General features: G+C 44.1%; 1 protein-coding gene across 8 annotated transcripts in view; it reads right to left on the bottom strand.

Annotated features, from left to right (window-relative positions):
• Window positions 1–167: 167 nt before the first annotated feature.
• Window positions 168–27,358, bottom strand: part of psda (pleckstrin and Sec7 domain containing a) — a 33,045-nt gene continuing 5,854 nt past the window's right edge. For 2 of the 8 annotated variants that reach the window (XM_069538055.1, XM_069538056.1), the window contains 18 exons: window positions 23,662–26,256; window positions 23,057–23,165; window positions 21,807–22,084; window positions 21,459–21,733; window positions 20,975–21,212; window positions 20,638–20,897; window positions 12,967–13,164; window positions 12,805–12,885; window positions 11,126–11,238; window positions 10,475–10,533; window positions 10,279–10,368; window positions 7,565–7,608; window positions 6,705–6,895; window positions 6,503–6,573; window positions 5,787–5,944; window positions 4,537–4,681; window positions 4,302–4,445; window positions 168–3,827 (listed from right to left, as the gene is read on the bottom strand). In XM_069538055.1, coding sequence (XP_069394156.1) covers window positions 3,531–3,827; window positions 4,302–4,445; window positions 4,537–4,681; window positions 5,787–5,944; window positions 6,503–6,573; window positions 6,705–6,895; window positions 7,565–7,608; window positions 10,279–10,368; window positions 10,475–10,533; window positions 11,126–11,238; window positions 12,805–12,885; window positions 12,967–13,164; window positions 20,638–20,897; window positions 20,975–21,212; window positions 21,459–21,733; window positions 21,807–22,084; window positions 23,057–23,165; window positions 23,662–26,076 — 5,166 coding nt within the window. In that variant the 5' untranslated portion in view covers window positions 26,077–26,256 and the 3' untranslated portion in view covers window positions 168–3,530. Of the gene's footprint in view, window positions 3,828–4,301; window positions 4,446–4,536; window positions 4,682–5,786; window positions 5,945–6,502; window positions 6,574–6,704; window positions 6,896–7,564; window positions 7,609–9,892; window positions 10,163–10,278; window positions 10,369–10,474; window positions 10,534–11,125; window positions 11,239–12,804; window positions 12,886–12,966; window positions 13,165–13,559; window positions 13,705–17,637; window positions 18,153–20,637; window positions 20,898–20,974; window positions 21,213–21,458; window positions 21,734–21,806; window positions 22,085–23,056; window positions 23,186–23,661; window positions 26,257–27,358 lie in introns of those variants that run through there. The other 6 variants (XM_069538058.1, XM_069538060.1, XM_069538061.1 and 3 more) reach the window with 6 other exon arrangements.

Here is a 27,358-nt window from a genome sequence, read left to right as displayed (position 1 = left end):
GGGGGTATATGAATTAAAGAGTGTAGAATATGTACATTCAATTAAACGTACATTTGTACGTTACCAAACATCTGTGTAGAATCTCCAGTAGAATCCCGATGTTTGTTTCATCTTATTAAACGAGAAGATGTTTGAACGTGAAAAGAATAAGACTTTGACCATCAACATGATTTTCACTCTCATCTTTATTTTTGTGTCTACGCTTCCGAATGATACAAACATGTTTGTGACTCAGTTTACAGCTGAAATTAAAACATACGTGAGCCACAGCTGGTGTCGACATGTGTCCACACTGAGCTCTGAGTCAGCTGACCTCACGTCCTCCTCTGATTGGTTCAAACTAAGACAGAAGAAGCTGAAGCTGTTTTCCTCATCTCGCTGACCTCAGGCATCTGAAGAACTACTTCCTGTTTAGTCAGTCTGATTGTAGACTGAATACCTGAAACACGTTTTAATAGCAGGTGTAAACAGAGTCAAATTTTTACTACGACCAAAACCTCACAGGAAGTGGACAGTATGTACAGCTATTGGTCGGCGAGCTGGCAGCAAACATTCAGCCGCAGCAAAGCCCAAAAAAAGATTCACTGAAACGAGGACGAAAAGAATAAATACAACAGTCGTCATCTTTCGCTCTAAAATATCTAAACCAAAGTGTCCTAATCCGCAGCGAGCGCTAGCAAGGCCGTCAGCCCGACGACAATATGGCTTCTCAATGTCAATGTTTATTTACAAAGTTCGGATACAGACGAGGAGCTGAAAGCGGCCGCGACTTAAAAAGTCATCCTACGCTGCGTTACATTGCACAGTGCGAAAAATACACAAGTGTTACTGGATATTTGAGTAAATACGAGCCGGGGTCAGAGATCAAACGGCCGAGCAGTCGGTGGAGTCCGCACCCTGCGTCCACATTTCTGAGCGAGACAAAGAGAAGAAGGACGAACGAGGACAAAGGTCACATTTCATTTCAAAGAAACAAACAGAGGAGAGAGGTCTGAGGCCGCATCGTCATGACAACAGGAGATTGTGGTGATCAGGTGACATGAGGAGAGTTCAGAGCATCAAACCACAGACGATCAGTCAGAATGATTATTGATCGTGTCTCTGCTCCAGTCAAATCAATAACGAACATTCTTCCTCCATGTTTCTTTTTCATGGACTGAGGAGACGAGTCGACGACTCAACATCATGAACCAGTTTTTATTGTTCGTCTGTTTCCTGCCACTGGAAACATTTGTTTTTCACAGCAGGTTCAATAACGTCAGAACGAATCCTGATCTCAACGAATCCTGATCTCAACGAATCCTGATCTTTAACGACCACGACCTCAAATTTCATCTGGAGTCAGATCAGGATCACATACGTTGCTTCAAAATAAAACTCACTCTCTGACCACTTTTACTTTGCTAACGGTTGTTTGTGTGAACAATGAACATTGTTTTTTAATAAAAATTAATTTATAAAAGAGATCATAAGCTTCTCTCTGCTGCCACCTAGAGTCTGACTCCTGTTTGTTTTATAAATAAATACATTTCTAAATTCGTCAAATGCAGTCGATTAATTAAATAATGTCAAACATCTGATGTTAAAGTTTCTCAAACGAGGTAATTTACTGAATTTTTTGAAACTGTTCATACAAACTGATGAATACGTTTTTATAAACGTCTTTTCTGTTCATGAGCGTTTGTCTATTTTAATTTGTGATGATGTCATTCTGAATTTCACTGTTTTCACTTAAAAATGAAATTCTCTGATTTATCTGTAAATAAATCCATAAATGAATCGTATTATAATTAATCATATATAAATCATTATTTCGGGCAAAAACGAAATATGTTTTTATTCTTTATTTTTTATCCCTTTATTCTGGGATTCGTGGCGAGAAATGTCAGAGAAGCGTTTCAGTGTTTTCGTTTCCACCAGAGACGTCTGAGCTGTGAAACTACTCAGATCCCGTGTGGCAGCAGGGGGAACTGCATGTTGAAGTGTTTTGACTCTGACTCAACAACCGAAGAGATGAAAAAATGAAGAGATGAACAGATGAAAAAATGAAGAGATGAACAAATGAAGAGATGAACAGATGAACAGATGAACAAATGAAGAGATGAACAGATGAAGAGATGAACAGTCTCTGAACTCTCCTTCGTCCCTGACACACCTTCTCCTCCAGCTGATCGATCAGTAAACAACGATCGATCATCATTTCACATGAACGTTTGTTCTTCATCAGTGACGAAGACGATGTGGACGGATTCAAACTAAGTTTCCAGCATCAGACAGAAAACTGCAGAGGTTGATTCCTGACTGAAGTTTATCAGGGTTTAAAGTTTGCATGGTTTCGTTTGGTGTCACATAATTACAAACCATTCAGTTTTCCATTATCTGTTCTTAATGTTAATTACATTTCGTTTGTGCCTTTTATTCTACGTTTGCTCTTTTGTTATTTCCAGAATCATTTGTGATGGTTGGATTTCAGTGTTTGGTCACTAACGATCCTCCGTACAATTCGTAGTTTCTACTAGAACTCGAGAAAAACGACAGAAATAAAACAAACTGCAGTGACACTGATCAGCCTCCGTACGTCATGTTCTCACACGCACACACACTCTCTCACTGACACACACACACACACTGTGGGGGAGGTTTAGTGTGTTCGTTCTGACTGTTGAGTCTCAGCCCCCTCCCTCTCAACCTCCTCCCCTTTGCTTGGTCGTCGCAGCAACACTCCCACACTCTGTCTGTCACGTGTGGTCGGCAAGGCAACCTGCCTCCCTGTCGGTTGCTAGGAGAAGCAGAATGATGGCGATGCATGTGGAAAAAGTACCGACACAACCTGATCCCGTGCGATCCAGGAGAGTCCTGTAGCGCTCTGTTTGGGCTCTGGGGGGTCTTTAGTGCTCTGGAGGGTCCTAGAGAGTCCTGTATGGTCCTGTAGTGCTTTTGAGAGCTCTGTAGGATCCAGGAGGGTCCTGGAGGGCTCTGAAGAGTCCTGTGGGGTTCTGGAGAGTCCTATAGTGCTCTGTGGGGTTCTGAAGAGTCCTGTGGGGTTCTGGAGAGTCCTATAGTGCTCTGTGGGGTTCTGGAGGGTCCTGAAGGGTTCTGGTGAGTCCTGGTGAGTCCTTTGGTGCTTATGAGGGCTCTGGAGGATCCTGTAGGACTCTGGGGGGTCTTTAGGGCTCTGGGGGGTCCTGTATGGTCCTGGAGTCAAACTCAATAGTCACTGATATTTAAGCTTAATCTGCATCACTTCCACAAAGTCCCTGAAATGAAAGCTCGAACAGGAAATAAAGCTTTTATTTTGAAACTCAGCAGCGGTTCTGTGCAGAAATGGCGTCTTCAAGTTTCAAACATCATCTCTGATGTTGTCTCTTCTGTGACGAGCGTCTTTATCCCGATGACTTCAAACGCCTCAGGTCAGCCAATCACAATCTGACTGAGGTTTAATAGAAAAGATTTAAAGGAGGATGTCAGCCTGCTACCCATGATGCTCTGTGTCCGTCTCCAGCTTCATCATCAGCCTGACTGTTGCCGTCTTACGGCGCCTCCTCCTGGTTGCTGCTCTGTTTCTGCAGCTCAGCTCGCTGGTTGCTCCCGTTCTTCTTGCTTCCCTCCCTGGTGGTGGACGATGACGACGTGACCTTTAAGCTCTTTGATGTCTTGGTTCCACGGATCTTCTCCTTGTTGGCGGCGTCCTGAGGCAGCGAGGGGCTGGAGTGCGTCCTCTGCAGGCCTCCGTCGTCAAACAGCCGAGACTCGAAGGCCGTCAGGTCCTCGTCTCCGCTCGCCAGCTTGGCTCTGAGCAGCATGGCGTACGTACCGTAACGAGTTTTCTGTAGAGGACAGAGACGGAGACAATGTCCCCATCAGTGAGGCCATCGCACACGTGTGGCCTTTTAGAGTATGACGTCACTGAGGGTCACACGTTCAGACTAATATGAAACTACAGCCAGCCACTGTTAGCTTAGCTTAACATAAAGACTGGAGACAAGGGGAAACAGGTAGCTTGGCATAAAGACTGCTAACAGCTAGCCTAGCATTGTGAAGCATCATCATCAGTTTAAATTCAGTTCATGTTTTATCTTCATTATGATAAAATCATGATGAACGACATCAGCTCTGTAACGAGCTACGAAACAGCATCGTGTCGTGATCGCCACGTTCCCGACAGTCTGACACCAAACAAACTGAAGCTGATGATGTCAGACCGTGTCATCGCTTATGAATTCATTCTAATTAAAAATCACACATTTATTTTGTGTTATCTGCTCTTTTAAAAACAGGAAATGACCCGGCATGAATCTCACCTCAAACTCCAGGTAATCCTGTCGGAGTTTCTGTTCCTCCATCTCACGACCTTTGACCTTTCGGTTCGGCGTGGAGGCCGTCAGGTCGGCCAGCTCGGAAGAAACGGCCCTGAAGCGGTTTTCGTGAGTCTTGACCTGCTCATCCTGTCAAGACAAAGCAAAGCATTCTGGGATTTGTGCTTTTTCCACATATCGAGTTTACCCACAATCCCCAGCGACTCTCTGTCATCTGTACCTGGGATAGTTTGGTGTTGGATCCCGGCAGCAGAGGGCGACTGAATCTCTTCTGAGAGCCGATCGCCGCCGGGAAGGGCGGAGCTGAAAACATGGCCGCCACCACGTTGATGCGCGTGATCCATGACTGCATCTGTTCTGCGTTCCTGCAAGAAAAACAAAGATCTGAAGCGGCTGGACTCAGACGACGTCACTGACGGTTCATCTGGTTTGTTTGTGGAGAAATGAAAGTCCTGTTGATGTGGTCAAAAAAAAAGAAAGAAAAGTGAAACGACCTTTGAGTCTTTCTGCGTTTTATGACTCGATGTTCTTTCCTCTGACGCATCTTGTTCTGTTGAAACCGTTGTTTCATTTAATTTAATTTAGAGACAGTTCCCTGATTCATCTTCAGGACAGGATGAATAATAAATAAAGACTTAATAAAATCAGAGTGAGTCACATGTTTCAGTCTAAAGATGAGTTTCATTGGAGTTTATTTAAAAAAGTTTCACCCTTTGTATTTTTTAAGGTCTTTGTCCTTCACATGTTTTACTCTTCAGTAAAAATTCTTTGGTTCATGATGAAACTGTCAAGGTCAAAGGTCAAAGGTCAGAGGTCAAAGGTCGTCAGCTGAGTCGATTCCGTCAGCGTGGCCCAGGACATGTTCACACTGACAAAAGTATGTGGACACACATGTCTCAGAACCTCCCACTGTGTCCGAGGCTTCATCCACACGACTTAAACCAAACTACAACCATCCTCATCCACAGGAACACGTGACCAGGCACATGCACTGTTCATGCACGTGTCAGTGTAAACAGCTGTAAGAACATCTGGTCTCCTCCACATGTAAACAGCTGTATCATTGTAAAACACAGACTTTAACTGAACATCAGCAAAGACAACACGTTGTTTCTACTACAGGAGGTCACGTGACAGTGAAGACAACATAGCGACAAAAGATCCAATCAGCACGTCATTGTTTCCAAACATCTCAGATTCTGATGTCAGAGATTTCAAACCAGCAGCGTTTGTGTGGAGACGTGTGGACGTAGCAGAGATTCTGAGTTTTAAAACCCAAACGTTGTGTGTGGACGGAGTCTTGATGAACTGATCCCAGTGAGTCCTGGATGTTTCACACCTGAACTCAGAGCTGGAGTCACATCACCTGTTTGTTCTGGTTCAATAACCAAACAAATAATAATAATAAAATAAATAGATGTTGTGTATGAGCAGAGGTGTGTGTGTGTGTGTGTGTGTGTGTGTTCTTACGGAGCCTGGAACAGGAACACCCTCCAGTCGGCCGTCCTCAGGTAGAACACGTTGGGCCTCTTGCTGTAGTCGGCCGCCCTCATGGCGAGAGAGTGATGGATGGACACGGCGTTCTTCACGTCCTCTTCTGTCAACTCCCGCTCCGCACGGTACTCGTCCTGTTGGCCAACCACAGAGCAGCGTGCAGGTGAGGCAGTGACATCACAGACTGACGGTCTGTGATTGGTCAGACTGGATTCCCAGTGTTTGTTATGTTAGTGATTTAAATACCATTTAAGTTAAACATTTTTAGAAGAACAGAAAAGGTTTTTTTTTTGTTGAAATAAACGATGGAATTGTTTTATGTAACTAAATCATTTCCAGAGTCGACCTGAAGGTCAAACAGGACAGAATCAACCAATCAGAGGGAAGATGTGGACATCACGACGCCAACAGACCTGACGGCCAGGATTCTTTTCTTCTACTCAAAGTGGGCTAAGACCCGCCCCTAGTCTCCCTAGTCTGCCTCTGATTGGTTGAGATTTAAACAACGACATCACAAAATAAAAGACGCTTTATTGAAATGGTGTCAGATATTTCAAAATAAAAGTGTTTCAAAGAGTAAAACACATCGGTTCTGTCTCTGACCTGAAATCAGTCGGATCTGGCACATGCATCTAAAAATAGGCGTGGTGTGTGAGACAGGGGCTGCTGGGTAATGTAGTTCATGTATTTACCTTCTGCAGGTAGAGCACGAGACCCTTCAGCAAGATGTAGAAAGACTTCCAGCCCCTCTTACCCCGCGGCGCTGGAGGAAACAAGGCATCATGGGAAATTATGCATCATGAGTAAACGTAACATATTGTGACAAGGAAAAAAAAAAAAGATTAAAATTGAACAACCATTAATTTTGTATTAACTCAAGAAGAAGTGACGTACTTCTCTTTCCGTCAGGGTCGGCGTGGACTTTGCGAACCAGGAAGCCGCTCTTGTAGAGCTCGCCGTCCACCTGCTGGGCAACGCCCACCAGCGGGTTTCCTCCACTACCCAATCGCTTCATGGTGTGGGAGGCGGAGTCTGTTCGGACGTCAGCCAGCTCCGACATCGACTTCCTCAGCTCCTCTTCATCACTTCAGCAGAGAATAAAAAACAGACGTCTGTCAGGTCCAGTGACCTCATCCTGACATCACTTCCTCCCAGAAAACATCTGGTCATCTGGTTTCTGACCTGGAGAAAAATCCCCTGAAGCTGCACGAGATAAATTCAGTTTCTCTTTTGAACAAAAATCTTTGATGTAACACTCGTTTTGACCACCAGAGGCAGTACTGCCAGATTTAAACTCGTAAACTTTAGACGTCACTTTGGTTCTTTGAGACGACGCGATCAGAAATGAATCAGGAATAGTCTCAACACCTGATTTCCTCTCAATGGATCAATAATCACTTATAGATATATTTATATCAAATATTAAATCCTTGTGTCAGGACGTCGTCATCTCAACGTCTCATCTCCTTTTGTTTTTCATTTCGACAGAGAAGAGGCTGAACTCGAGGAGGACCGATGCTAAATGCTAACAAGACGCCTGGACGTGTGTGTGTGTGTGTGTGTGTGTGTCAACAGTCAATGGGCTGACCTGTAATTACAAAAAGGAAAGAAGCAGGGAACGGTTACCATGGCAACAGAGGCTTAAATATGGGAGTCGGGGCAGCAGCAGGGACACACACACACACACACACACACACACACACACACACACACACACACACACACACACCTCAGATGTTGATGATGAAACTTACATGGTCCACTGCAGCTTCTCGTTCTTGATGGAGCTGTAGAGAGTCTGAGGAGACACAACAAAGAGTCACATGTACTGTGTGTGTGTGTGTGTGTGTGTGTGTGTGTGTGTTTGTTGGGGGGGGGGTATTCTTCTGTTGATCTGAGTGAAACATTAATAATAATTATTAAATATGATTTAAAACAGGCACTGGTTTCAGTCCGACTCAGAGTGTCACTATGGTGACAACAATTAAAGAATCCTTTTTGTCACTATGACGACCGCAACATGCAAACTGTTTATTCTCGTCTAAACAAGAAGGAAACTCATTTTCTTTTTAGACGCGAACGTTGAGATTTTCTGAGCTAACTGTGTTTTCACGTCACGTGATCTGTGGTATTGTAGCGCCCTCTCATGGCCCATCAATAACACGTTAATAATAATGATTGGTTGAAGTCTGTGTTTCCAGGTTCTCGCGGTTCTACCTTCTTCTTACGGCTCTGCAGGTGCTGCTGTCCGTCCTGGGTTTTTCCCAGCAGGTCGGGGAACGCCAGTGGTTTGAGGGAGCGGGAGCGGGGGGTTCTGGGATACCTGAACGGGTCTGTGTCCCTTGAGTCTCGCCCGCTCCGGACCGAGCAGAGTGACCGAGAGCGCATGCGGCCTGAGGAGTGGATGCTGTTGACACCGATCATGGTGAAGATGTAAGTTTCCTTAAGTCTGCCTGAACGTTTGAGTCTTTAAAGGACGAAGAGCAACCAAAGAAAAAGTGAACCAACAGTCAGATTGACGTCAAACTGCAGGAAGAACTTAATTCTGTCCAAAACCCTCGTCCACCAACTTCACTGACTCCTCCCCAACTCAACATAGAAATAAAAAACACCTTTGGACGACCTCCAAAAAATAGTTTCCTTTTGACCAGAAACAATTTAGTCCAGAGTTTCTTCAAAAACAGAGTTTAGATTCTGATCCAGGTGTGAAGAACAAACAGAAACATGAAACCGAGACGAGGAATCAGACAAGGAGGCCGAAAACAAGAGTGTGATGACGGTTGTTTGTGAGCGACTGTCAGAGCCGTGTCCTCAGAGCTCAGCCTGCTGCATTATGGATCCAGCTTTATTCATTATACATAAAAACACAGCAGCGTTCGTCATAATCCTGCTGCCTGACGGCCGGCGACTTCATCAGCTGCTTGGAGGAAAAAACACGAAACTAAAACACGTCTGCGACGAACAGAAATCAGAGCTGATGGACACGATGTCGACACCAGACTGAAGATTCAACGTCTTTAAGGTTCGGTTTGAGGTTCTGTTCACGACACACAAACAAACATCTCGAGGATAAAGAGCAGTTAAGTTAAACAAAGTGAGAACCAGTTATTACTGTTGAATAAAACACAGATATTGAGTCGGTTTAAATCGGATATTAATACTTAAATAACTTCAACAGTCAATAAGTAAAATACAGTTATGTTTGTATTTACAATTCAAATAAAATAATTTATTTTATTTGAAAAATCTATACTGTTAGCAAAAAAGTGTTTTATTGATTAACGTTAAATCAAACTTTAAAAATCTGATGATGAGATAATGAGATAATAATTAATCAGACATTAAGTTCAAGCAAATCAGGACTCGACCGTCAGTTCATCTGTTTCCTGTTCACGTCTCATTAAACAGCGTTAACACTCACACGCACGCACACACACACACACACACCGAACACACCCACACACACTGTATGTGTGTGTTGGAGTCTAATCCATCAACAGTTCAGAGGTAGTGATGTGAAATTCATCAGATCATCAGAAAACCACACAAACGTTCAGTCAGAAATAAATAAATAACAGCGGATCTTCTTCTGATGAACGTCCTGGTGCAGCGGAGGAAGAGGAAGAGGAAGAGGAGGTGATGGAGGAGAATCCCTGGACTGCGAATAAATCTGCGTGATGGAGGAAACGTATCAGCAGCAGCTTGCACATCCAAAACACAGAAAACAGGGAGCCGTGGGCGAGCGAGCACACCCACACATGCAGACAGAGAGAGCGAGAGACAGAGAGAGCACCCCAAAACTGACGTCAGCTTCCTCCAGCCCTGACGACCAAGAGAGGGATGAAGTGATGAGAAGGAGAGGAGACTTTCTCCTGTTGCTTGAGACAGAAAGAAAGAGAGAGAGAATCCCTTCTTCCTCTTCCTCCAACTTCACCCCCTCTTCTTCGTCTTCTCCTCCTTTGCTTGTTGTCGTCTACCTCCTGCAGGAAAATCCCTCCGTCAGGTGAACTCACTCCTCCTCCTCTGCTCTTCTTTTATCGCTCCTGTCTTCTCCTCTTTTATTCCCCTCTGTTCCTCTCTTCTTCTATTGATCCTCTGTTCCTCTCTTCTTCTATTGATCCTCTGTTCCTATCTTCTTCTATTCCTCTTCTCTTCTCTCCTCTGAGACTCTGAACAGTTGGACTGTTGCTCGCTCGCTCTCCCCTCCTCCCCTCTCTCTCTCTCTCTCTATGCGCATTTTCTCTCGGCTGCAGCAGCCAATCAGAGCACAATGACGGGAGCTTAAGCCCGCCCCCCTGCTCTCCTCGGAGCTGTCAATCATCTGAGGCTTCACAGAGCTGCATGTAAATCATCTGAAAACATGACGAGGATTTAACCTCAAATAATAACAAACATGATTGAATCTATTTTAATAAACACACACACACACACACACACACACACACACACACACACACACACAGTGTACCTTCAGCAGATCTTTGGGGAAGTCTTTTCCGTTGTTGAGACCTTCCAGGTTGGAGATGAACTGACTGCAGGACATCCTCTTCCCCACGTTCTACACACACACACACACACACACACACACACACACACACACACATTAAACAGATGAATCAATAACGTTCTTTTGAATCTGTGATTAAAGATAAAATCATACTCACGTTTCCATGAAGGTCAGAGTTCAGCAGCATCACGGCACAGGTCAGAGTGTGGACGCTGTCTGAGAGACAGACACACAGTCAGACAGACAGTCAGACAGACACACAGTCAGACAGACAGACAGACAGACAGTCAGTAAGACAGACAGTCAGTCAGTCAGTCAGACAGACAGACAGACAGACAGTCAGACAGACAGACAGACAGACAGTCAGTCAGTCAGACAGACAGACAGACAGACAGTCAGACAGACACACAGACAGACAGACAGACAGACAGACAGTCAGACAGACAGACAGACAGACAGTCAGTCAGTCAGACAGACAGACAGACAGTCAGACAGACAGTCAGACAGACAGACAGACAGACAGTCAGACAGACAGTCAGACAGACAGACAGACAGTCAGTCAGTCAGACAGTCAGACAGACACACAGACAGACAGACAGTCAGTCAGACAGACAGACAGACAGACAGACAGACAGTCAGTCAGTCAGACAGACAAACAGACAGACCAGAGAGAGAGTCAGACAGACAGACAGTCAGACAGACAGTCAGACAGTCAGACAGACAGTCAGTCAGACACACAGACAGTCAGACAGACAGACAGACAGACAATCAGACAGACAGTCAGACACACAGTCAGACAGACAGGTACCTTCAGTGTTCAGACTCTCTGGGTTACATTGTCTGAATCTTCTGGAGAAGTGAGCGAGGACTCTCTCTCTCTCCTGAGTTTCTCCCATCAGAGCGAACTGTCTCAGAAACGACCTGGACACACAGGTTCATTCATTCATCAGTTCATTCATTCATCAGTTCATTCATTCATCAGTTCATTCATTCATCAGTTTATTAATGAATTCATCAGTTCAATCATTTATCAGTTCATTCATTCATTCATCAGTTTATTCATTCATCAGTTCATTCATTCATCAGTTTATTAATGAATTCATCAGTTCATTCATTCATCAGTTCATTCATTCATCAGTTCATTCATTCATCAGTTCATTCGTTCATTCATCAGTTCATTCATTCATTCATCAGTTTATTCATTCATCAGTTCATTCATTCATCAGTTTATTAATGAATTAATCAGTTCATTCATTCATCAGTTCATTTATTCATTCATCAGTTTATTCATTCATCAGTTCATTCATTCATCAGTTCATTTATTCATTCATCAGTTCATTCGTTCATTCATTCATCAGTTCATTCATTCATTCATCAGTTTATTCATTCATCAGTTCATTCATTCATCAGTTTATTCATTCATCAGTTCATTCATTCATCAGTTCATTCATTCATCAGTTCATTAATTAATTAATCAGTTTATTCATTCATCAGTTCATTCATTCATCAACTTATTAATTAATTCATCAGTTTATTCATTCATCAGTTCATTCATTCATTCATCAGTTTAATCATTCATTCATTCATCAGTTTAATCATTCATTCATTCATCAGTTCATTCATTCATTCATTCATCAGTTCATTCATTCATTCATCAGTTTATTAATTCATTCATCAGTTTATTCATTCATCAGTTCATTCATTCATCAGTTCATTCGTTCATCAGTTCATTCATTCATTCATCAGTTTAATAATTCATTCATCAGTTCATTGATTCATCAGTTCATTCATTCATTCATCAGTTCATTCTTTCATTCATCAGTTTAATAATTCATTCATTCATTCATCCATCAGTTCATTCATTCATTCATCAGTTTATTCATTCATTCATCGGTTCATTCATTCATTCATCAGTTTATTCATTCATCAGTTCAGTCGTTCATTCATTCATCAGTTCATTCATTCATTCATCAGTTTAATAATTCATTCATTCATCAGTTCATTCATTCATTAATTCATCAGTTCATTCATTCAACAATTAATTCATCAGTTTATTCATTCATCAGTTCAATAATTCATTCATTCATTCATCAGTTCATTCATTCATCAGTTCAATAATTCATTCATTCATTCATCAGTTCATTCATTAGTTCATTCATTCATCAGTTCAATAATTCATTCATTCATTCATCAGTTTCACCAGTGTTCCCTCTTTTGTAACTTTGTGTTTGGGCTCCTCCCCCTCAGAGAAACATCTTTAGCTTCAATGTCAATCAAACTCTTCACTTCCTGCATGTCACACTAAAAGTCTTCCAGTGGCTCAGGTGATGTTTTGTGTCACTTTCGTGACTTTTAATGTGAAAAATCTGCATCAGAAAACTTTCTTAGATGGAAACTTTATTTTGTTAAAATGAATCCTGAGTTTCAGCTGAGAAGACTGAATAATTGTAACTTTATTTTGAAGAAGACAAGGTGAGGAGGACTGACCTGAGCGCCTGGTCGATGTTCAGACCGGTGAAGTTAAAATTACTGAGATATTCTTCTGCCACCTTCTGGTTGAACTCATTACTGCAGACACACAAACAGAAGAGCGGCGTTAAAGAGAACGACTGACACGTGACAAACATGAGGACACAGATGGACTCTGACTTTTTGCTCAGGTGTCGGGCGACGTCTGACTTCCTGAAGCCATCCAGGTGGTAGAGGCGTTTGGCGAGACGTTTGGCGGCCTGCAGGTCGGCCTTCGTGCCGTTGGCCAGCGCGTCGTCGCTGCCACCGAGCGCCAGGCGCTCAGCTACATCGGCCTGCGGGTACAGCAGCTCGGGGGGGCAATTCACCAGACGCTCCCTGACAACACACAAACAAACACACATGGGACGTTACCTCAGCAATCTCACTTCCTGCTTTCTGATCTCGTTCCTGAGGCTTGTTCCTGTTCTGTTCCAAAGGTCATGAACCGAAAGATAAAGACTCTTATTTTGACAGTTTCCACACAAACACCCAGCTTCTCAAACAACACGTGAATCAGCCGCTCAGCTTCTGCGTCGTCATCATCTGAAGATGTTTCCTGCGCTGCTCAGTAAACATGTTGCAGCAGTCGATGAGGTTTAGCCTCAAACATCTGAGTCTATTTATAACCAGTGTTTGCTGCTGCATCGACCGGCGTCTCCTCAGAGATCAATACTCTTTCATTTACTCTCACTCCACCCGAGCCAAGCAGAATTATTCTGAATCAAACGCACCTATCTGTCGCTGGCGCTGCTGAAACATGTCCGTTCTCCATCAGCCGTCCTTCATCGCAGACTTTTCAAAACAAACTGGACCTCCAACAGGAAGTCAGAGTTGTGAATGAGAGTCAGAAAGTGGGAAGTGGTCGAACCACTGCATCTACTTCCCTTCATGGAGCTTCACTGAATCAGTGACAGTGTGAAGGGAACAGGTATCAAACCAGCGTGACGTCACCCATTGGTTTGTTAGCCGCCGTTTTGAAGCCTCAGTTTGACATTTTGTTCAGCGCCATCTTGGTTTTTTCAAGACCAGAAGTAACCATATTTGGAGGAGAGGGGGTGGGGCCTGACTCAAAGCTTGAGGACACTGCACATCCATTGGACGCTACTAGCTGTCAATCACACTGTGGTATCCAACCCACAATACATCTGGTGCTTTATGGTCTATTTGACTGTAAATGATCATAATTTACGCATTAACGCTTGTATCGAATAATGTTAGCATATTTAGGCTAGATTTTTCTGCTGCAGACAGAATCATGATGGAGCAGATTCGATTTTTCATTATTGGGTAAAGTAGAGTGAATGAAACTGAACCAAAACCACAGACACACACAGGACATTTCGACTTTGTGAGGACATTTCGACTGGCCCTCACAAAGTCAAAGGCCTTTTTAAGGGTCAAGACTTGGTTTGAGGTTTAGGTTAGAGTTAGGCATTTAGTTGTGATGGTTAAGGTTATGGAATACACTATGTCAATGACCGTCCTAAAGAGGACGTGTGTGTGTGTGTGTGTGTGTGTGTGTGTGTGTGTGTGTGTACGAGACAGAACAGAGTGTGAGTGCGGATGTTTCTGTCGGCGAGTCCTTCCTCCGCCAACACAACCCATTCATCCAGGACAGAAATAACCAGCAGCAGCAGTCAGTGAACTTCACTCGACAGGACGCCAGGAAATTCTTCTTTATTTTTTTCATCCAGCAGCCACTGGGGCCGGTCGTCCTCCGACTGCAGCAGCAACACTGAGTCAACAGACAGATCACTGCAGATGATGCTCTGAGCTTTGTGCGTTTAGAAACTGGAACAAGAAGCTTCCACCCAAGTGTAACAAACAAGCCTCAGAACATCTACCACACAAAAACAAATGAGAAAAAGAAAAGAATTACTTTTTCATTAAAACCAGCAGCACCGGTCAGCAGAGACAAATCTACCCTAGTAAAAAAACTCAACAGTGGTCAGTGAGCGACAATGACAGCACAGACCCGGCACTGGTCAGAGGTCACTGAAGGTCACTGAAGGTTCAGAGGTCAAACACATTGATGATACTAAACATTTGATCCGGGGGGGGGGGGGGGGGGGTAAACTGACTTGCAGCAGAATCCAACACAACTGAAGTAACTAGTGACCAAAGCTTCAGACGTTAACACAACATGCCTCCATTCTGCTCCTGTGGTTTCAGCCAAGTGTCCGGAAGCTCCGACATTCAAATTCAACTTGAAACGAACCTAAATGTCTCCGATAACTTCCGACGAGGTGCCTTCAGGGACCAGCATCGCGGCTTCCGGTAGTGGACTTTCAGGCTTAAAACAAATGACCTTGTGTCCAGTTGAATTTGAATGTCGGGGCTTGTGGACACTTGATGACACCACAGGAGCAGGATAGAGACATGTTTGGTTTTTCTGTTGTTTTATCACTTCTGAAGAATCAGTCACTAGTTGCTTCTGCTGCAACACTGATTTCTGTTAGAACCTTTTCATGATTCAGATCACATGATAAAACCAGAAGGATATAATACATCTACACCAAGACATGTTCTCTAAACTTCTAATATCTTATTCATAGGAGATAGAAAGGAGAGAAAAACGATGCCAGAAAGCAAAGTGGACTTAGACTGGACACTGAGCTGAGACAGACTCAGTCCACCAGACACAGAAAAACTTAAAACAACGAGTCACTGACCAGAAAGTTCAAGAAAAGACGACGAGGGGAAACTGAGATCAAAAAGACAGAGGGAGAAAATGAAAGAGAGGTTAAGAGGAACAAATATAGAGAAAGAGAGAAGGAAAAGAGTGAAAGGCTGTTATTATCCAGGGTGTGTCAGTCAGCTGTCATTCAACCAGCATGAAACCAAACAACACACTGCTCACAGTGTTTCTGTCTGTGACTCCGACTACAGCTTTTTAAAACTCAGTTACATAGTTCACACAAATAGAGACAAAGACGCCGCTATAGTTTAGTCCATCTACTTTTAAAAGTGATGAGACAAGACTCAATGAGACAAGACTCAACGAGACAAGACTCAACGAGACAAGACTCAACGAGACAAGACTCAACGAGACAAGTATCAACAAGACTCGATGAGACAAGACTCAACGAGACAAGTATCAACAAGACTCGATGAGACAAGACTCAACGAGACAAGACTCAACGAGACAAGACTCAACGAGACAAGATTCAACGAGACAAGTATCAACAAGACTCGATGAGACAAGACTCAATGAGACAAGACTCAACGAGACAAGACTCAACGAGACAAGACTCAACGAGACAAGTATCAACAAGACTCGATGAGACAGGACTCGAGATAAGAGGAGACAAGATCAGACAAAACGCAGCAAGACTTGATGAGACGAGACTCAAAGAGACGAGACTCTATGAGATGAGACTCAAAGAGACGAGACTCTATGAGATGAGACTCAAAGAGACGAGACGCAGCATAAATTCTTGTGAACTCTGAGATGGCAGTAAACTTTGTCTAATGCCAAAGACAAAAAAGGATCTGATGATATTTGATGTTCACAGATCTCTCATGAGTGAAACATCCACATTGATATCCACGATGTGTTTTGTCAGAAAGCATGAGGTTCTCCTCGAGAGGCCGTAAACTGAGTTCAGCTCTCACATGTTCCGCTCACGCCTCACTGTAAAACAAGTGCTTGAGCTATAATGGATGCTCAGTCGGAAAGTTAGATCCTCGGCCTGCAGGGACGTTAATTCAACAGAAACATGGAGCCACTAAAAAACCCAGGAAGGTTGATCAGTGATTCTGTTTGAAGTCCTGCAGAGTGAAGCCTCGGAGCAGAGCCCGGTTACTGCTGAGTTCGAACACTGAAACTGAACCGAACCAGAAAAACAACAGGTCCTGTTCATCAGACGTCAACATGAGGCTCAGCAGGTTAACGTCAGCTTCAACATATCACAGCTTTGTTTCCCTTTAAATCTCCTGTGGTTCCTGTCCCACCTGAAGGACGAGGAATTAAATAACTGTTAAAAAATGTAAATGTCGTCGGCTCTATTCTCAGACCCTTGGCTTTAGCTGGAGATATTTTGCTGCATCGTGTCCAACAACACTCAACTCTTGTAAACAACAGTGTAAACCATGGAAACAATCAATCCATGGTAAACTAGAAGGATATAACTAAGGATGCTCTGAGAGCACAAACCTCCGCCAAGACTAGACCAGGTTAAAGAAAGTGAAAAATGAAATCCTGGATCCTCTCGTATACCGAGATATGGTCCAAAATCGACCTCAATACCACGGCTCCACGCTACCATCACTGTAGGAAACCCAATTAAAACACAATACTTCCTGATCATGTGCACAACATGTGTCCGATATCAACAAGACATACAAACTACATGTGTTTTACATGACTGAAACAGGACGGCAGTGTCACACAGGAAGTAAAGTTCCTCAGCTGGAATTGAAACGGGGACGTTGTGAAGTAGAATGTGAACGGTTCCGCTGACAGAACACAGTGTGAGAGTGAGGGTTCAGTTTCAGTTAAACATGGTCCTGACCGATGTAAACTGAACTTAAAATCACTTTACCTACATTTGAAAAGGTTCAACAGCTCCTGGGATAACCTGGCATTAAGTTTAATTTCAACAAACTTAATGTTTTTGTGTGGAAAGTCATTTTTCAAGTTGTTTTTCAGAGCAAATAATAAAACTATTGATTTATTTTTTATCTAAAATCAACTCTAAGGCTAAACGTAAAAGGAACGTAGGCACAGTAGAATATTTAAGACCTTTATAAACATAGAGAAACGGAATTTAAAGCTTTTAACCTGATGATCTCAAGGAGCTGACTCACCTGTAAACAGCTGGGTAGGGCGGGGCGTACATGTACCTGTCATCCAGAGCCCCGCCCCCCAAGCACAGCAGGTAGCTCGCCATGACTATGATGAGTGGGCGGGGCCAGCACACTCACACCCAGTCTATGATGTCAGTACCATCACAGTAGCCGCCAATCAAACAAGATCCACATTGATAGCTCTGGTCTGAGGAGGCGTTACCGAGGGGACGGCAGTGATGTCACTGATCTGCTGCCGTCATGATAACGTCAGTGTTTCTGTTGTGGAATCATCCGGCAGCAGCAGCGTCTCCTCCTCCGGTTCGTCTGTTTCCAGTCGTCCTCAGTCTGACTTTTCCTCTTCACCTCTGTCAGCTCCTTCCTCCTCCTTCTCTTCTTTCTTTATTTCTTGCTCTCCTTAAAAATGTTCTGCCGTCTTCTTTTTCTCTCAACAACTTCTCCACACAACTTTCTCTCCTTCTCTCAGCCGGATCCTCTTGTCCCTCCCTCTCGTGCATCAGTTATTTTCCTTCACTGAGGGGATGGAGGTTTGTGTTTCCTCCCCCATTTGACCGGGGACGCTCCTCCTCCTCCCTCTGTCCTCTCCTTCCCCTCTTCCTCTCTTTGTCTCCTCTTACCTTCCTCTCACTCCATCAACCTTCCTGGAAGAAGTTTGTATCTTTTTCTTTTCCACAAAACAAACTGCACATTTTATTTTCAGGATTTTACTCGATTGGGAAAAATAAAACTGTGTTGAGATTATTGAAGTTTAGTTAAATCTGAAGTTAATAAACTCTTTAATAGTTTATTTCACCTTAACCCCAGTATTAACATTTCTTATGTCTTAACTATGATCTCCACTTTATTTCACTTTTCATCTTTTGTGAAAAGCATCTTATTTGTTATGAAAAGTGTGATCTGCTGCAGAATAACAGTTATTTAGTGTGTGATTATTTTTTAATAAAAATCTAAAAACTATATGGATTTTTAAATGCACTTATTCTATTTCTTTTAGCAATGCTTAACTTTAAACTTTCATTTAAAACTGTTTTAACTCTAACAAAAAATCTCCACTTTAAATAAATACTAATCTATAGTTTTAAACTAAAGACGCAGTTCTCTGTTCCCAGTGTAAACGGTTCTGTTTTGTCTGTTTGTGAGCTGAACACAATAAACTACACACTGAGCAAACCAGTGAAAGCAGGTCAGAGGTCAGAGGTCACGACAGCCAGACAACAGATGGAAAAGATCAACGTGAATAAGGAGGAGGAGGAGGAGGAGGAGGAGGAAGAAGGGGAGGAGGAAGATGGTGTTCAGGGAGTGTCTCTGGTTTTCTGACAGGAGTGAGAGGTCTCTCTCTCTCTCTTTCTTTTCAAACGCTGACTGAATGAATCCATCTGGAATTTCCCTCCACAGGCTGATAAAACTGTGTGTGTGTCTGTGTGTGTGTGTGTGTGTGTGTGTGTGTGTGTCTATGTGTGTGTGTCTATGTGTGTGTGTGTGTGTGTGTGTCTATGTGTGTGTGTGTGTGTGTGTGTGTGTCTATGTGTGTGTGTGTGTGTGTGTGTGTGTGTCTATGTGTGTCTATGTGTGTGTGTGTGTGTGTGTGTGTGTGTGCGCAGCAGTAGTTTAGATGTGATCTTGTTTTTCATGAGTTTAATTTGTTTTCTGCTGGAAACAATAAAGTTTGTGTTTGAATTAGAATTCTGCGTCCACACCCAGTGGACAGAGTCCACACCCAGTGGACAGAGTCCAGACGCCTCAGACCGAGACACACAAACCTCCAGCTGCAGTTTCAGCTGTTTGTAAAAGTCAAACGAGTGAAGAGTTCTGAGGAGATTCTCAGTCGTGAGTCAATGAACACGAATCAGAGACGAAACTTTTATAACAGCAACAACAACCATGTCCAGTCGTCAGATCTAAAACTCCTCTACAGTTCAGACGATTCCAATAATCTCATCTGAGGTAAAGGAAAAAAACTAACACGATGTTCTCACCCTGTGAATAAAAAATATACCAACTACTTATTAATAAAATAATGGTTTGGGTTCTTCTCTGTCAGAATTCTCTGATTTCTGAAATGTTAGTGTCTGGACCTGAACAATCAGCTGACTGCAACTCACGTCATGTGACCAGTGATTTGGTTGAAGTAACCGTGAAGGTGCAGATCTGGAAGAAAGAGGATGTGGAACCCAAACTAATCATCAGATAGGACAGAGAACATCCAGGAGCGACTCACAAAACAAACCTTCTCTTTATCGGTAACAGCAGCGACAACTTGAACCGAAGAATAAAAACTGATCAACAAAGACAAATAATCGAAAAAAAAGTGCCAATGACCTGCAGCTGCTGATCAACAGAAAACATCTGGACTGATTTATTAAAAAAAGGAGGAGTTTCATGAACACATCAGAAACAAGAACAATTCTGCAGCAGGAAACTGTAGGTCCCTCTTTACCACACACACACACACACACACACACACACACACACACACACACACACACACACACACACACACACACACACACACACACACACACACACACACACACACACACACACACACACACACACACACACAGCGTCTCTCTGGTCCATCATGTGGCTGAACCTTGTTACTGCAGCAGGACTCACTTGGTCAAATGTGTTTAAATGGATCTTTCTCATTTCAATCAAAGCCTGATTGGATGATATCAGCCAATCACAGATACATCAGTATCATAAGAACCTTTTACAGAACATGATGCAGAATAAGGTGAGTTCATTCAAAAACAGATTCAAATCAAATAAAGACAAAAGATGCTTCAAACCTAATTTATCCACAAACTTGTTTCTCTTCATCGTTGATACCAGGTTTTTCTGGCTTTAACATTTCTTGAAATGTTCAGTTCGGTATTAAAAAGGAAAAGCTTCATGATCTGCAGCCTTAGTGTGTTTCTACTTTTTTATGTGCATTGCACCACACCATCACCACACAGATGACCCCTCCTGGTCAGATCGACACCAGCTTTGACTCACCTGGGGCTGCTGTGGAGGGACGGGGCCGAGGTTGCCTTTCGGAAGCCATCTTTGAGGTTGGAGCGGCGCCACGAATCCTTCTCTGACCTGGAGCGGACCGGAGGGCCAGCATCATCTTTGGACTCCCCTCGGAGCCCAGCCACTGAGGCGCTGAGGGTGATTTCGGAGCGAGACGTCTCTGAGGTGGTGGCTGGGTCTGGACGGGCCAGCGGGGCGAAGCTCAGCTCAATGATCTGCTTGGCGCTGTCGCAGATCTGACTCTGAAAACAGACACAGCAGCGTTACCTCTGTGGTCATTGCACGACTTATGATGTGATTCGTCTGCTGATGATCCTACCTGGATCTCCGGGGTGAGGGTCGGTAGGTCAAAGGTGAACACGGACGTGGATCCAGAGGTCAGTAGGTCGACACTGTCCAGGCTACTGTACGAGGTGCCTTTGGCCCGGTGAGACTCCATGATGTTTTCAAAATGGCGACTGAAGGAGTCAAGGTTGCTGTCGGAGGGTTGGCGGGGGCTGCCAACTGAAATCGGAGACTTGAGGCCGCCGTGATTTTCGGACGAAGCCTCCAACGGCCTGAAAAAGTAGATTAACAGTGAACGTTAAAGTCTGTGGTGCTGGTGAAGCATCATGAAGGTCCAGAGGAACACGAGACAACAAGACTAATGAAACCATGATAAAATGTTTGATCTGGTATCTGGACCACATGAATCTGAATTCATAATCAATGGACAAAATCCAAAGTGTGAATGATGAACGCTGTGTTTAATATGAAACTTCTTCTTAAATGTTGGGACGTCTGATCTGTTTTTGAGCTCTCACCCCTTCAGCAGCAGACTGAACACCTCCTCCTCGTCTTTAGTGGCTCTTTGTCTCTGTTTGTCTCCAAGCATCCTGACACTGGCCCAGCTCACCACTCCTTCCTCCTCCTCCTCTACTTCCTCCTCCTCTTCATCCCCCTCCTCCCTTCCTCCTGTCCGGGGTTTCGGGGAGGCATCAGCGGGGCTGAAGCTGGAGTTTCCTAGGACGCTGCGGTTACTCCCAAAGGCTGAGTCCCCCTCTGCCTCCTCTGCCGTCTCCGCCTCTGCCCGCATCACCTGCACGGTAATAATAAATATTAATCCTGCATGAACATTCCAGGTGAAATGAAAGCAGATGAAACCAGATCACCTCGTCCAGGTCGGTTTCTCTGTAGCAGCGCAGCGGAACGGCGTCAAGATCCGTTTCAGAGTATTTAATGCTCCGCCGGATGATACCCGTCTTACGGGTGGTGTCTTTGAGGTAAGGGGTCACCAGCTCCACCTCGATCTGCCGCACTTTGTGATGTGACAACTTTTGACCCTGGTTGTCCCGCTCCCTCCTCTGATTAGCTGGCTTCAGATGTAGGGAGGACGGAGGGGTGGGGTTGGCCAAACCACTAGTCGGTGGCGTTGTGGATGAGCCGTCAGCTAAAGGAAAGAAACATATTCATATTTACTGTGACAGGTAAAGTTTGAAGTTCTCAGGAGAAGTGTACCACAGGGTTCTTTAATAGAATCATTCCTTTTCCAAGTTGTTAAAATAAGACTGGAGGGAACATCCAGCCAAGCAAAGTGAAGATGCATCTCTATGCAGATGATACAGTGTAGGCTACTTTATACATAACTGTATGTACAAATAGAAGTAGAGGTGGAAATGTGGAAACAAAAACCACTCACAGTGGAAGTAAGATTGTTTCTGACTCATGAGCACGTTGCAGCGTTATGGTGAACAAAATAAACGCAGTAAACAAATCTGTTAAAATACTGAGAGAAAACATGACTGAAGTGATTCCTCTATTAAAGTTAATGATTGTAAAGATAAGTTAAATATGTGACACGTAAATATTATTCTGGCCATTGTCAGTTTAGAAAAGAACTTAATGATGGTTAATGATTTCCTCATGATTTTACTAGATTTCCACAGTCCTCAGACATCAGAGACTCCAGAGTGTCCTGAATACAGAACAGGAAGTGAGTAATGGTTTGTAGTAATACTTGTGAGTAGAGTCATAAACAGAGCCGCCGTGTTCTCGCTGATGTTAGGATTTAGCTAATTGGCTTAGAAAAAGACTGGGAGCTCGTCAAGCTGCTTGTTTACTTAATGGAGAGAAGAAACAATACAATAACCTGTGTGTGTGTGTGTGTATATATATATATATAAACAATCAAATGAATGGATACATGATTGAAATTACTGCAATTCCAGCCTGAAACTGTGCTGAAAAAAAGAACAATAATAAACCATTTGAGAAAATCACTACAACAATATCAACTTTTATACAGTTAATGGAGTTAAAGTGTTGGTTTGTTTATTCCAAACATTTATAAAGATATTCATTATGTTTCTAAGGAACATTAAAACAAGTATTAACTCAAAGACAATGATCTGCAGTATCGAACCTTTCCTGCAGCGAGCCTCCTCCCTCTGGCCTCCAAACAGGAACTCCCACTTGGCTTGGGCGATCTTCTGCGATCGCGAGGATGGAGTCGATGCTGAGCCGCTGTCCGACTGTAGAAGGAAACAAAACACTGTGACAACGTTTGTTTCTTCTACTTTAGGAGACAGAATTACACACAACTTTACAACAAACAAAACATTTAAACGAGTGTATAGATAATTATTATTATTATCGTATCAATTATAATTCATGTTTTTCTCGATCCTTTGGGTTTTAGCTGCAAAGCCCAATGGGACCTGAAGTTAACCAACCACACAATCTTTGTGGAGTGTTCATATATCACTGACCAATCACTCCGTACAAACTTGTTTATCTTAGAATATGGACAGAAAGATGAACAGAGGGCAATCAAACAGAAACTAATGAATGGTGATGATGAACTTCTTGTTATCGAGGTAAATATGACATCAGACCATGACTTTAACTTTTATTGTTCAGCTCTGCAGACAGACGGATAACATCACACCACTCAGAGATTCCCACACACACAGGGTTTGGCTGCATTAATATACAACCAAACCCACATCATCCTCCCGACCAGCCGACCTGCATCCCAGAGCCGGTGTCGGTAGTATCGTGGCTGGACTGACTCGAGGTTTCAGGGAACAGACTGTCGTTTCTCTCCAGCTGGAAACTGTCTCCCACACTGCCTGTCACCCCACTGGAGCTCTGAGAAGACGTCCCACCAGCCCCACTGTGATCCTGAACCTCCTCTCTCTGATCCATGGATATGCCTTCAACTGACCTCTGGTTCCCCTGCACTGACGCTAGAACTCCTTTGTTTTCTCTATCAGTCCTATGTTTCTCCTCTTTGCTTGGAATGTAAACTCTACAGTTTTTCTGTCTGTAGTCTTGATCAAAAAGTTCATCCCTGTCTTGGACTGGTCCAGTGTCCCTCCACTCCTGGTGCCTGGAGGTCCAGCTCACAGGCAAAGCGTCTGTGTTTTGGCTTGAGAGAAGTCTCCTGCAGAGTTTGGGTGATCTATCAAAGAGGTTATCATGCTGCCTCAGCTCCATAGCGGGTGCTTTACGGTCTCCAATGTACTGTGGTGGCTGGTAGCGGTGCAGGGCGGACATGTCTCTACTTGGTGATGAACTCAGTTGTTGCCGTGGGTCTAAAACTGGAGATTGAGAAGTAGCAGCTCTGTGCAACCTAGCCGGTAAAGCTGGAGATGCTGGGGAAGAGAGGCCTGTCTGGGATAAGAGGGGTAAGACATGTCCTGATCTGGTTTGAAGTATCGGTTTGTCTGTTTTCCATTTGTGGTTCTGTTTGTCCACCTGCAGAGGTTCAGGGGAGTTTTGGCCATGAAGATTGGCGTAGGGTTGGGATTCTCTGAGGAATGATGCCCCCATCTTGGGACTGTTTGACCTCAGTGACTCAGCTTGAGACGGTGTTGGCGAGGGAGAACCTCTGCCTGCAAAAGTACTGGACAATAAGGCAGCCTCCACAGCTAACTTACAAGCCACTTCAGCATTTAAGGATGGGGAGACACTTCTCCTGCCGATGACTGCATCCCTGGTTCTGCTACTACAGTGTAATGGTTTGTAGTGACTCTTGCTGGGAAAGTTTGACATATTGTTAGCACTGTACTGTATACTGTCTTTAGCATTATAGCTACTATCAACACAGTGGTGGGAGTTCCCACTTGTTTGGTAGTCAGTCCTGTGCTGGTTGCTGGCAGGGGATAATCTAGATGGGACCTCGTGTTGGATGTCTGTGGGTCTCCCCGCAGGTAAAGGTGGATGAAATTTGCTGGACAACCTGGGGCTCTCATCCCCTGTGCACAGCCTCTGCTGGCTCTGAGGCAGACCATGCGAGTATAATGGTGAGGTTGGAACCACTGAGTGGGAGGAGTATTCAGTGTGGGCACACAGATGGTCAGAGGCTGGACTTCTGGGTAGACCATTAACTGCACTACGGCAGATTCCCTTGTCCATCTCTAAGAGCTGGGTCTTGGATGGCAGGGTGTGGGTGCTTCGGGGCAAGACCGGTGACCCCCCCCAGGACCTGCAGCGAGGCGATTGGTAGTGCCGTGGCAGAGTTGGGCTGCAGTTGTCTGGGCCATGACTGCCAAATCGTCGCTGGAGTTCTGGGGATCCGAACTCCTCCAAGGCTCTGTAGGTGGCATCTCTGGCTACCACATCCAGAGTAGCCCTCTGCAGGTAAGGTGAGCCCTGTGAACACTGAGTCTGGGACGGGTTGGGGTGATAAGTGCAATGGTCACCCAGTGCTGGCTGACCATTGCACCACACTGGGTCACTCAGTCTTTTCCGGAGGTGGGCAGGTAGTGTTTGCCCCTCCATTCTATTTAAGGGGATGTCCAACTCACTTTGGCACACAGGAGTACGCTGGCTGCCCATGCTGTGAACGTTAGCTTTCTCTATGTAGCCAAAGGTCACCACAGATGTCTTCCCATCCTCACCCTCCACCCCTGGGATATCATAGGACCTACGGTTGGTGGTGGGTGTGGTGGGTACAGTCAACCTTCTCGAGGATGTAGAAGATGGCGAGATTAATAGCCTTTCCTGGTAGGGATCCATGTCAGAGGAATTGGCATGTCCCAGTGATCCATGCTGACCTGGACTGGTCATTCCAGGTGAAATGACCTGGAGTAACTGAGAAAATTCATCATATAACACATCCTGCCGATGGAACTGGGTGGGAGATCCTGTTGCATCTGGGTTTTGAAGTTGAAAGCTGACTGAGTGCCTGGAGGAGGACTTTGAAGGGGGTGCGCTGTGGGTCCCACGCCCAGTGTGATGCCAAGTAATTGGTGAAAGATCTGGGCTGCGGTTGGGACTAGAGTGAGTGGAGCTCCTTTCGGAGTGAGGGAGGACACCTGGGCATGAAAGCGTCAGGTGGCTAGTTCCATTATCTCCTCTTTCCAGCACCTTCCCTTCCTCCTCAGCAACAGACCTCACCTCAACGTACAGGTGAAGGACTTTACCTGCCTGGGACATGTTGGCAACTCAGTCAACTAAATGTCCTGATCTTCCGTTTCCGTGGGCCCTCACTATTTGCACAAAAGGCCCCAGGACCCACTGGAACCAATGAAGGTATTCATCAAATGTCCTTGATGGGGATCAGAATCAGGACTAGAGATGCTGGTCTATTCTCCATCTGCTCGTCATCTCTTCAACCTGCAGCACAAATACAAACAATATTTACAAAGTTAATCTTTTTTTGTTTATTCTACAGCTTCAACTTCTTCTTACCCAAATCCAAGTAATCGAAATTCCTACAGAAGAACGCTCTTTCTCACACATACACACTTTAAAACTTGCATCCGACCCCATAATCTTTCATGTTGTGTGTTTTGTTGCAGTGCAATTCACGTGAGATAACTGAGGCTGTGGTTCTATTAACATGGTTCCAGATATCAGATACCAAGCACCTCTTATCTTTTCATCCCAATGTCTGAACAGTAGAGCCACAGTATCAAGGCTTTACCTATACACCCACATGACTCGATCACAAGTGCCCCTCAGTTTTGGAAAGTTAAGAGCTACTGATAAGGTACAGCGGTTCAAGTGCTCTTTTAAGGTTCTAACAGTGTCTTTAACTGATTTCTGTGGCCAGCGAGAAGGTTTTAGTGATCCTCTAGAAGGTTGTTTTTGCGAAAGATCTGGGTTAGTTGAGAAGCTTCTAATGATCACTGAGGATGTATAAATCCTTGAAGAGGTTATATTGAGAAGGTTCAAGGGAACCTTTAGGATGTTTAATTTACCCTTTAGGATATTTCAGGGAATCTTTAAATGCTCCACATGCTAATGATGAGTCCAAAAACGGATTCTTCAAAAGGTTCTCAAAGTAAATAAGAAAATTACATTAGTCCTTCAGTATGTTGATGTTTTCCTTAAGAGGTTCTAGTGGTTACTGAGGGTATTCTAGAGGTCCATTACAGGTTGTCCGGTCACTGAAGCAGCTTTAGGATAGTTTGGGGGGTTATGAATGACACTGAGGATTTAGAAGTCCCTTAAAGGGTTGTAGTGGTCTCTAAAGGGTTCATAGTGATATGGTAGGAGGTTTATTCCAAACATTTTGCAATCACAAGAATAAATGACAAACAGCAGTGAAGGGGTTCAGAATAGTTGCTGTTCTGGTTCTCAGCCTTTCAGACCACTTAAGTCCTCCTTACCCTCTGATAAGATTAAATACTGGTAATTACAAGTCAATTCATGTCCTTGGCCACCCTCCAACATGGCGGCAGGAACATGTGGACCAGCAGGCGCCAAGTGACAC

Source organism: Paralichthys olivaceus, chromosome 14 (assembly GCF_024713975.1).
Source record: "Paralichthys olivaceus isolate ysfri-2021 chromosome 14, ASM2471397v2, whole genome shotgun sequence".
Lineage (NCBI taxonomy): Eukaryota > Metazoa > Chordata > Actinopteri > Pleuronectiformes > Paralichthyidae > Paralichthys > Paralichthys olivaceus.
The sequence above is the reverse complement of the archived record's forward strand: the minus strand, read 5'-3'. Positions and strand labels throughout refer to the sequence as shown.